The sequence below is a fragment of the Solea senegalensis genome, linkage group LG6, assembly GCF_019176455.1.
Source record: "Solea senegalensis isolate Sse05_10M linkage group LG6, IFAPA_SoseM_1, whole genome shotgun sequence".
Lineage (NCBI taxonomy): Eukaryota > Metazoa > Chordata > Actinopteri > Pleuronectiformes > Soleidae > Solea > Solea senegalensis.
The window spans coordinates 20,771,390-20,782,400 of record NC_058026.1 but is presented as its reverse complement, the minus strand read 5'-3'; the positions used below and the strand labels follow the sequence as shown (position 1 = coordinate 20,782,400).

General features: G+C 38.7%; 2 protein-coding genes across 2 annotated transcripts; both read right to left on the bottom strand.

Moving 5' to 3' along the window:
* Positions 1-235: 235 nt before the first annotated feature.
* LOC122770865 (THUMP domain-containing protein 1-like) lies at positions 236-4,995 on the bottom strand. The gene is made up of 5 exons (XM_044028044.1): positions 4,491-4,995; positions 2,778-2,955; positions 2,611-2,696; positions 1,221-1,383; positions 236-1,126 (listed from the first exon to the last, which is right to left on the bottom strand). Exons 1-5 carry the CDS (start codon positions 4,695-4,697, stop codon positions 795-797), a joined length of 966 nt encoding a protein of 321 aa, XP_043883979.1. The 5' UTR covers positions 4,698-4,995; the 3' UTR covers positions 236-794.
* Positions 4,996-7,172: 2,177 nt separating this feature from the next.
* Positions 7,173-10,544, bottom strand: LOC122771352 (THUMP domain-containing protein 1-like). Its single transcript, XM_044028877.1, has 5 exons — positions 10,069-10,544; positions 8,418-8,547; positions 8,254-8,339; positions 7,783-7,945; positions 7,173-7,663 (listed from the first exon to the last, which is right to left on the bottom strand). The coding sequence occupies exons 1-5, from the start codon at positions 10,273-10,275 to the stop codon at positions 7,332-7,334; spliced, it is 918 nt and encodes a 305-aa protein (XP_043884812.1). The 5' UTR covers positions 10,276-10,544; the 3' UTR covers positions 7,173-7,331.
* Between the last annotated feature and the right edge of the window lie 467 nt (positions 10,545-11,011).

The window sequence follows — 11,011 nt, the reverse complement described above, 5'->3', positions numbered from 1 at the left end:
ATTCGGTATTGCCCCCTTAAGTGTATCAGATGATAAATGTATTCTACACTCTTTAACTTGGATTAAATTGTATGGAGGGAGGGTGGCACAGCTGAGTCAATAACTATATAAATCTGTACTGTAAAACATTCATCCATGGGAAACAACCTCACTTTCCACCATGGTGTCAATCTATGTACAAAATGTGGCATCGTCGCCATCTTGTGGAGCAGAGAAGAACAGAGATGAGAAAATGTTGGTTTTTAGTCACAAGAGACATTTTACTCCATGATGTGAAGAGGAAGAAAAAAAAAAAGCTCCGACACACCACATGTACTAAACTGCTGTCACAATCACTGCAACATGAAGTGAGAAAATGTCAGTTACAAACACACGCAGCTTTAATTCAGGTGCTGCTTTAGGAAATCTTACAAAAACAGTCTATCACTGTGTTTGTGTGTAATGCGCACACACAGGCCTGTACCTCTGTTAAACTTAAATTTAAAACGTTTAATTCAAACGAGTTTTAAAAAGTAAAATGTGAGCTGCTGAAACAGCGTTAACCTGCACATAAAGATATGTTCAGTTCATACTAAAGCTCTCCATTAAAATGGACACCCCAATATCATTGATAGTTTTCTTAATGAAAACAAAGACAGTAAATTATTGTAGGATCCTGCCAACCATCTTTTGTAATTAATGTCATAAACTATGAAAAAAATATCTTACTTCTTTCTCTTTGCAAACAAAAGCATAACAACATAGCAAAGACATTTTGAATCTGACTAACAACTTGTTGCTTTGATTTCGAAGCCTTATTCTCCTTCACCTTGGCCCTTATCAACCTCCTTGTCGTCCTGTGACACACTTTTGCCATTTTCCTCATCACCTGTCTTGTCTTCATGTTTTGTGTCCCCTTCCTTCTGATTTCCCTCCTCCTCGGGTGTGTTTGCATCAGTTTTTGCTGAGGTCGCATCAGGCTTTGGTGCATCCACCTTGACTATTTCCTGAACGTTGTACTTTCTATACAGAGTATAATCCTTAACCACACTGATGCAACACACGGCCTTGATGACCTCGACAATGATCGTCAGTTCTGGGTTTGTCAAATCCACTTTGTTTTTAGGATTCAGCTTCCCCACAAGACCTGTGACAGTCAAATAAACAAAAAGGTCAATTGAGGTCTATACTTGGATTAAAACAATTCTATAGATGCTTAATCAATATTAAATAAACTCAACCTGCAACTGCTTTGATGATTTCATCTCTCTTGTTGTGGCTGCTGTTGCGGGCCTTGAAGGCGATCTGATAGGTAGCATAGTTTGGGGTTTTGAACCATGGTTCCAAGAAAGTAGTCAGGTACCTCACTATATCTTCCTGGAAGGCCTTGCATGTTCCAGTTACCTGGTTTGAGAACAAAACAAGGATTAGTCACTATTTAGCTTTTTTTTATTAAATGTTTTATTTTAGTCTTGCTACAGACTAAACTGTGTGAAGTAACGATAAACCTTTAGATTATTTGAAAGCTAAGTAGCTCACAAGTGACAAAACCTGTATTCTAAACCTGGTACAAATTGGTACACAGCGCTGGTGGTACAAGTGTGATTATTACTTTCCAACCAACACAGATTGTCATTTTTGCGCGATGTCCCTACCAGTGTGCTTGGTCTTAAAATGAGGTGTGGTTGGGCACATTGTTGGCGCACTGCTATCTTGAGGCAACAGAAAACCCCTGTGCCACACTGACCAACAAAACCTGGACAGAGGGAGTTTCTGTCTCACCAAGTGAACTGTTGGGTTTCTCTTCTCTTTATAAAATTGTAAAGCTTCTGCTCTACTAATGGAAAAACCCTTGAGATAAAGTATGTTGTGATTTGGCACTATCCAAATAAATTTTCATATGATTAAAGTCAATCTCGCAGTATTTTCATGCTTTTTGAAATGGTACATTAGATGTGCCCACAGGTGGATGTATTTCAGTGCTCCTCCTCCTAATCCTCTCCTTCCTCAAGTTGAATGTTGTTACAAATCATGATCCAGTCCAGTCTGGACACTGGCTATGAATCATGGGAAGGGTTCTTGGTGCAATGTTAACCTCATGCACAAGCACACCTAGATTTTTAAAGGGAGCGACAAATAAAACGCCATGATCCATCATCCATCTTCTACCACTTCTATCCTCCACATGAGGGTCACTGGTGCCAATCCAAGCTGACATAGGGTCAAAGGCAGTGTACAATCTGGACAGGTCACCAGTTCATCACGGGGCTACATAGAGACAAACAACCATCCACTGTCACACCCATGGTCAATTTAATGTCCAATTTGCCTAACCCCCAAATCTTCATGTTTTCGGACTGTGGGAGGAAACCAGAGAACCCGGAGAAAACCCACGCACACACACGGGTAGAACATGCAAACTCCATGCAGAAAGAGCCTTGTTCTAACACAAATGCAAAGGCAAGAGCCTTTCACCTCACTTTGCCCCCAAATGGCGTGCTGTGTAACTAGCCAAAAATGGACTTCGACACACCCACTTTAGAACACGCACTACAGATTTAAATAGGGCCACTTGTGTTGTCTTCTCTGTATACTGTGTGTATTTAGTTGAATGTAATTTTAGCTTCTCACTGGCAGCATCCGAAGGATCACACGAGACTTTTTCTTCTTGGTGGTGTGGAGATCAGACAGGATGTGATGAACCAACTTGTCAGATTCTAGGAGCGCAAAATAAAAAAGTTAATAACAGTTGCTGGATAAACATTCAGAACAAAGTACTCGTTTAATTTAACGCTAACCCAGATTTTGAGTTCTGATGAAGATTACGTTGTTTGCCCCACTGTCCAAAGCCAGGAAGCGTCTCTCCTGTTTCGTTCTAGACGCTTGCAGCTGTGCCACTTCTTTCTTTAGTGCAACATCAACATCTTCTTCTTCAGCCTCTTCTTCATCACTGCTGCTCCCAGCATTACCATGAAACTGTAATCAAGGAGGTCATTTATTTTTTAGAAAACATACTTCGAAGAAAATCAGCTCCTGTATATTCTAAGCTGCAACTACATTACATGTCATTCAGCAGACGCTTTTATCCAAAGCGACTTACCATAAGTTATTTTAGCACTTTTTTGAAAAGTAACCTGTATTCAAACAATACAGTACTAAACAATACTACCCTTTACCCAGGCGAAGTCTGATATGATATAAAAAGTATCTAATTCATTACAAATCAACAGTGACAGTATAACCATGTCAAGAGTATGAAAACAAATACTACTAATTCAATCAACTCTTTCCGTTAGCTGCGTTATACAGTGTGTAAATGATCTAACACAGTGGTACTCAAACTTTTTATAATAAATACCACCTGGGAAAATACTGAGCTTTCCAAGTAATACCATTATCACCAACGCAGTCAGTTGAGCAAAGTCAGCTACAGACTTCGCTCAAGGAGCCAGATTTATTCTCACTAAGAGATTTACTCTCTCATCATCCTCCTCTTCCTCAAATATACTTCAAACAGTGGAATGGTGAAATTAGATCAAAATGGAGCAAGAGATAAGGTAACTCTAATTATTGTGATTAAATTAATTAATTAATTTTTGTTATTGGTTTCATTTTCTACACACTGTGGTCAAAATTCCCCAGCTCCGCTGGTCACATACCCTGGATCTAACATTGACAAAAGTCAAGTATTGGTAATGACGGATCAAATCAAATAAAGGCTTATGTCATAGAGGCTATGCCTGGCTCGGGTCTCTAATCAACAAAGAACTGTTACGCTTTTGGGTCCCATAATTCTGCTGCTTAATGTTTTAGTCTTTAAATTTAATGCTTCTACTCTGGTAATATATCTTCATGTCCCCTCTTTGGCTTCTCATCACCCTGTACTAGGGGTGGATCAAAATAATGATTTGGTGAAATATCCTCCTCATGCAATAAGATAATTTAATCACCATGGCCAAGTATGGATTTTTCAATTAACAAATGAAGGCGCTCCAAAGTAGTCTCTGCCAGTTACATGCGTGTGAATGAGGGAAACTTTGGCAGATGTTACTTCGCCAACAACGAGGCAGTTTCAATTGTCTTTTTCCTCAAAAAAGTTGGACTTTTTTTTCACTTTGCTGGCCCTCAGTCTAGTTGACGTTGGGACCCCTGCATTATGCACTTTGTTCTCTATGTTGTGAATAGATAGAGGAATCCTGCACTTTAGACTTTTCAGAGACAGATGTCGTGATGTATCACTATATGATTGTCTTGCAATGTATTGATTATCAGAGAATCGTTGCATCGTAATATTATTAGAATGGTGGCATCATATGTGTGGTAGCCTGTGATTCCCACCTTTATCTACACTGTTGAATTGTTGTTTGTTATTACTTGTCATTTATGTAGTGTATAATTACAAAAAGGTTTTATAGGACAATTCAGTTGTTACAAGGAGTCAAATACAGAATGTAGTTAACTTTATTTTGTCAAATAACAGAACAGGAATGACTGCAGTGTGTCTCACTCACCTTCTCGGGTCCATAGAGCTTGTCGGCGTATTCATTGAGCAGGTTGAAGGCCTCGGCTGTGCACTTCTTCTCGTTCATGTTGCAGGTGATGAGGATTCCTTCCATACCCACCTCCAGCTCACGGGAGCCCTTATACCGCTTGTTGTGGTGTCCGCCCGCATATCGCTTCTTGTTCCGTTTCCTCAACTCGTTTGGCACAGCCGACATGTTACAACAGCGAGGCTTTCCTGACGTTTGAACTGCAGTAAAGTAGCAGCGAACTACCGTCTTGTTTGAGTTGCTTCTCTTCGGTTAGCGGCTAGCTTACGGGTTGAGACTAAATCAGCTCAATGTGAGGTAAAAGAAAATGCAGCGACTACACTGTAAAAGTCGAAAGGAGTTCCTGTTTTAGTCGAAACGCGTGAGGCTGTTCTTAAATCTCAAGAATCGTCTCATTCAGTCACAACACAACAGCACCGGATAGCACGTTTTTAGTCTCACTACGGCGTGTCAGGAGGGACAAAAGGCCAAATGCCAGCCACTACAACTACGTCTTTAAAAGGACAAGCTGGATTTAAAATTGTAAAGGTCCCAGTGGTGGGAAATTTGCCGTTATATGTTTTACCGGTAAAAATAATAATACAATAATTGTATTCTGTTCATTATTGAGCTTCATAACTGAAATTTACATGAAAGTATTATGGCTTTCTGGATTTAATCTCAGAATTTTCAAAAAAAAAAAAAATCATATGTGGCCCTAATTCTCTTCCATAGTAAATAAACGTAAAGGGTGCGTAAACAGTGTGGTGTTTTTATGTTTAATGTGGACACAGCGTTCATATCAAAGATTTACTGTTACAACTTGTACGCATTCACGCTGCTTTCAGGACGATTTGTATTAAGTTTGGTGATTGGTGTTTTATCCAGTACCATCATCAGTGTAAGGTAGAGGTTTCAAACTCACGGCCCCAATCAATTTCATCCGGCCCTCCACTTAATATCAAGTGAAAAAGTATTGTTTCATATCAAAACATACACTTTTAATTTGACATTATATAAAATATCCTTATGCAAATTTTACAGTTGATGTTTTTTTCCTTCAAGAATGTACTTTTTTTCACTTCACTGGCTCCTGACCAGAGTGGCCCCCAGGTCATTTGAGTTTGAGACCCCTGGCTGTATTTCTGGAGTCTCTGGAATAAGTGATGAGTTATGTTTGGAGAATATATTGAAGAAAATTCTGAACTAAATAGAACAGAGATAAGATACATATAGTCCTCTCTGACCATAATATATTTCTTTAACAATATGACTCTGGGATGTTCTGCTCTCGGCTCTATATTTTGAGTTGCATCAGGCTTTGATTGGCCTTCCTGGCAGGAGCTACTGCTTCTGTGGCAACACCCTTGAACAGAGCCTAGTTGCTGCAGTTAATCATCTCACTTGAACAAGAGTTAAGGAATTAAGGAACATACATCTAGTGTGAAACTAATTGTAAATAAATAAACCCTTAAAGTTAGCTATATGAATTTATCAGAATTTAATCAGAGATTGTCAGTCAGCTTTAAGCTTCAGTTTGTCCAATAATGTGAATGGGATGTGTAAAAGTGGAAGTGGAAAAGCTACGACACACTACATGTACTAAACTGATTACAAACACAGGCAATTTTAATTCAGGTGCTTATTTAGGAAATAACATTTCTTCCAAAAAACATCCATTATTTCATGTAACACACACCTCTGTTTAGTCAAATTCAAATGACACTTAAAGAGAAGATTCAGATGAAAAAAAGTGAGCTGCTGCAACAAAGTTAAGCTGCACATCACAAAGACACATACAGTTAATTCTAAAGCTCTCCAATTTAAAATGGACACCCCAATATAGTTAATAAAGTTTTCCTAAAGAAAACAGTCAGTACATCATTTTATGTAATTTTCCACTTTGTCAAGGAATTTGAAATGGACACCTCAATATAGTCAATAGTTTTCCTAATGAAAACAGTCAGTACATCATTTTATGTCATTTTTAATTTTTGTCAATCTTAAGGCGCATTTCCACCGGCTCTACTTGCCTGACCTCACCACACCACGGCACGGTTTAAGATGCGTTTCCACTAGCATAGTACCTGGTACCAGGTACTATTTTTAGTACCTGCTCCGGCGAGGTTCCCAGCGTGGTAGTAGTAGTAGGTTCTATGCGATGATTGGTCAGACTGCCGGTCGCTGACTGGCCAGAGTCCCATCACAGCCATACATGCCACTCACAAATCAAGCCGAACAGCGCCGAACTGTAGATCACTTAAAACTACTTAACAATCCAAAAAACTTGGGTTAATCTCCAACAACTACAAGGGAAACCTCTATATTTAACAGGAGTCTTTTAAAGTGGAGTGGCGTATTTAGGGACAGCGCCGGTGATCATGAGCGGCATCACAGACCGCTGCCGCTGTAGTCTGTGGAGTAGGAGGCTGTACTCAAGAGACGTGTGGACAGAAATCAAGCCGAACAGTGCCGAATTGTAGATAAATTAAAACTACTTAACAATCCTAAAAACCTGGGTTGATCCCCAACAACTACAGAAGTCTGGTGTAAAGTCACTAGTCACTCGTGTCTGTGTCGCGTATAAAGTAAGTCACAGCAGTTTCACTCAGCCGTGCAGTTATGACTCCGCCCACGTTAAGTAGATACTTTTTTGTAGTGGAGATGCAACCTAATCGTGCCGAGGTGAGTAGAGCCGGTGGAAATGCGCCATTATAAACCATGAACAAAGTCAGCTTTCTTTCACTTGGCAAACAAAAGCATAACAATATAGCAAAGGTATTTTAAATATGACCAACAACTTGTTGCTTTGATTTCAAAGCCTTACTCTCCTTCACCTTGACCCTTATCAACCTTCTTGTCGTCCTCCGAAACATTTTTGCCATTTTCCAAATCACCCGTCTTGTCTTCATGTTTTGTGTCCTCTTCCTTCTGATTCCCCTCCTCCTCGGGTTTGTTTGCATCAGTTTTTGCTGAGGTCGCATCAGGCTTTGGTGCATCCACTTTTAGTATTTCCTGAATGTTGTACTTTCTATACAGTTTATAGTCTCTAACCACACTGATGCAACACACGGCCTTGATAACCTCAATGATGATTGTCAGTTGTGGGTTTGTCAACTCCAGTTTGTTTTTACGATTCAACCTCCCCAGAACACCTGTGATGGCCAATAAACAAAAGATTGATTGACTTTCATTTTTGATCAAGATGCAATATTCAAATTTCTTATTCAACTAAATTGTCATATAAATATTAACTAGATTAAATAAACTCAACCTGCAATTGATTTCATGATTTCATCTGTCTTCTTGTAGCCGATGTCGCGGCCCTTGAAGGCGATGTGATAGGTAGCATAGTTTGGTGCTCTGAACCATGGTTCCAAGAAAGTAGTTAGGTACCTCACTATTTCCTCGTGGAAGGCCATGCATGTTCCAGTTACCTAGTTTGAGAACAAAACAAGGATTAGTCACTATTAAACTTGGATTATTCCAGTCTTGATATAGACTAAACTGATTTTTAGTGTAAGCAGCTAACAAAACTCTAATGCACATAAATACAAATTCATGTTTTTCACCTTACTTTTTACCTAGATGACTGGCAACGTAATTGGCAAAAGTGGAGTTGGACACACCCGAATATACTTTAAAACATGCACTTTAAAACATGATTGTTTAAATATGGTCACTTGTGATGACATCTTTGCATACTATGTGTATTAAATTGACTAATATGATTTTAGATTCTCACTGGCAGCATCCGAAGAATCTCATTGGACTTTTTCTTCTTGGTGGTGTGAAGATCAGACAGGATGGAATGAACCAACTTATCAGGTTCTAGGAGAGCAAAATAAAGTTAATAACCTATATTCCATAATCATGAAGACGTAAGTATTCTTTTGATTCAGTTTTTACCCAAATTTTGAGTTCTGATGAAGATCACATTGTGTGCCCCACTCTTCATAGCCTGAAAGTATTTCTCCTGTTGTGGTCTCGATGCTCCAGCCTCTAGTTCTTCACTGATGCTCTCAGCATCATCATGCAACTGTAATCAATGGAGGCAATTTCTTTAGAAAACTCCCTCTCATGATCATTTCAATTAGTTTTTTTTTCAATTTCTAACAGCATAGTTTGTATGCTAACCTCCAACTAGCCATTTATTTTTCTTAAAAAGTTACTTTACATGTGAAATAAATTTACAATCTACCGTCTTCATTACAAACAACATCCACAGTATTTTAATTAAAAAAGAAAAAAACAAACAAACATCCAAAATGGTCTTTAACAGAGCCAGCCCTGTAGAACCTGATAATGTAACAAATCCAGATAATGTAATAACCCCAATAATGTGATAAAAATTTGTAATTGAGTTCATTGAAAATGTTATAAAACCTGATAACGTAATAACGTCCCGATAATGTAATAAAGTGCATTTCCCAATAATGTAATACACTTTTTACCAATAATGTAATAAAGTATTACATTAATGGGAGGTTATTACATATTGTAATAATTTAACAGCAGACCACCCGTTACTTGGGTTCAAGTGGTGATACTGTGTAAGCAACCCAAGCTCGAGAGCTCTAGCGCCACCAACAGGACAAAGTTGGACATGCATGTATGTACATTAACTTTTGACTTGTTCATCCATTTTTCACAAACGATGTATCACTGGAACCCTTGGGCCAAGCTGAGTTCAACGCATCCTTAATGTTTTTTTTCAGCCATATTGGATTTTCTGCCATCTTTGATTTGATCCATGACCTTTAAAAGGCTTCTCTTGTCACACATTTTGTGTAATCTTCTCAAAACATCGTTCAGATGATCTTCAGACCATGCCACACGAATGCATTCAACATCTTGAAATTCAAAGGCGATTGGCCGTGACAGCCAATCAAACATAACAGGAACTAAGCCAACAAGTCAAAAGTTAATGAACATACAGTACATGCATGTCCAACTTTGTCCTGTTGGTGGCGCTAGAGCTCTCGAGCTAGTGTTGCTTACATAGTGTCACCACTTGAAGCCATGTAACGGGTGGTCTGCTGTTAAATTATTACAATATTGGGGAATTATTTCATTACCAGGACCTGCGAAATGAAGGCTAACCTTATAATGTAATAACCTCCTGTTAATGTAATAATTTATTACATTATTGGTAAAAAAGTGTATTACATTATTGGGAAATGCACTTTATTACATTATCAGCTGTGACACTATACTGTTATACCATACTTTATTTAGCCCATCTGTTTATTGTAACTTTTAGGTATGGCTGCCATTGTTTTATTACTTTGCAATCTATAGTATCGGCATATACCTCCTTTGTAGGACTGCAACGATTATTTCGATATTTTTTTTTGATTATCAATGAGGTTTGGCAAACAAACCTGGAAATTAATCGAGAAAACAATCGGCAGATTAATCATTATGAAAATAATCTTTAGTTGCAGCCCTACTACTCCTGTGGCTTCTCAACACCAGCTGTTAGAAGAAACATACTGCAGTGGTTCATTTAATTAGGTCAAATAACAGAATAGGAATGACTGCAGTGTGTCCTACTCACCGAATCCGGTCCATAGAGCTTGTCAGCGTATTCACTGAGCAGGTTGAGGGCCTCTGGTGTGCACGTCTTCTCGTTGTTGCAGGTGACTAGGATTCCCTCCATGCCCACGTCCAGCTCCCGGGGACCCTTGTGCCGCTTGGTATGAAAGTATCCGTACGCATATCGCTTTCGGTTCCGTTTCCTCGACTCGTTTGGCACGGCCGACATCCTACAGCAGCGACGCTTTCCTACTTAACTGCAGTTAAGTGGCAGCAGCGAACTACCGTCTTGTTTGAGTTGCTTCTCCTCGGTGGAATTAGTCGTTATTTTACGGGCTGAGACGAAATTAGCTAAATGCGTTTTTAATTCAATGTGGTGTCTACACAGTAAAAGGCGAGAGGAGTTACTGTTGTCTCAAAAACATCTCCTGAAGTCACAACAACATAGCAGTATTTTAGCGGCTCACTACGGCGTGCGAGGAGGGACTAAAGGCAAACTATAAACTGGACATTTGTCTTTATATATTTCACCTGTAAAGCATAACTGAGTTTCATAATTGATAATAAAATCGCCTTTGTAAATAATATATTTTTTAAAATCTATTTCCACAATCAAGTCGCAATATTGTGAGAATAATGTTGAAATATATATATTTAAATATATATATATAAATATACACATACACACATATATGATATATATTATAATTATTAACTATTTAATAAAGTAGCCATTTCCTCCTCCGCTAAAGAGAGGATTTCCTCAAAGTCTGTGTGATTCTTTCTTCGAAACAGACTCAACTATTTAAAGCTAATGACAGCATGATGGAAATAATGAATGATTAAGTATTTCCTTACTAGTGAAGCCCAAACCAAAATATTACATCACAAAATTCTCCGGACCTGATATTGGCTTCACAGACCGCCACTTGAACAGGCCTAAGGTTTGCTATCATCACAGCTTC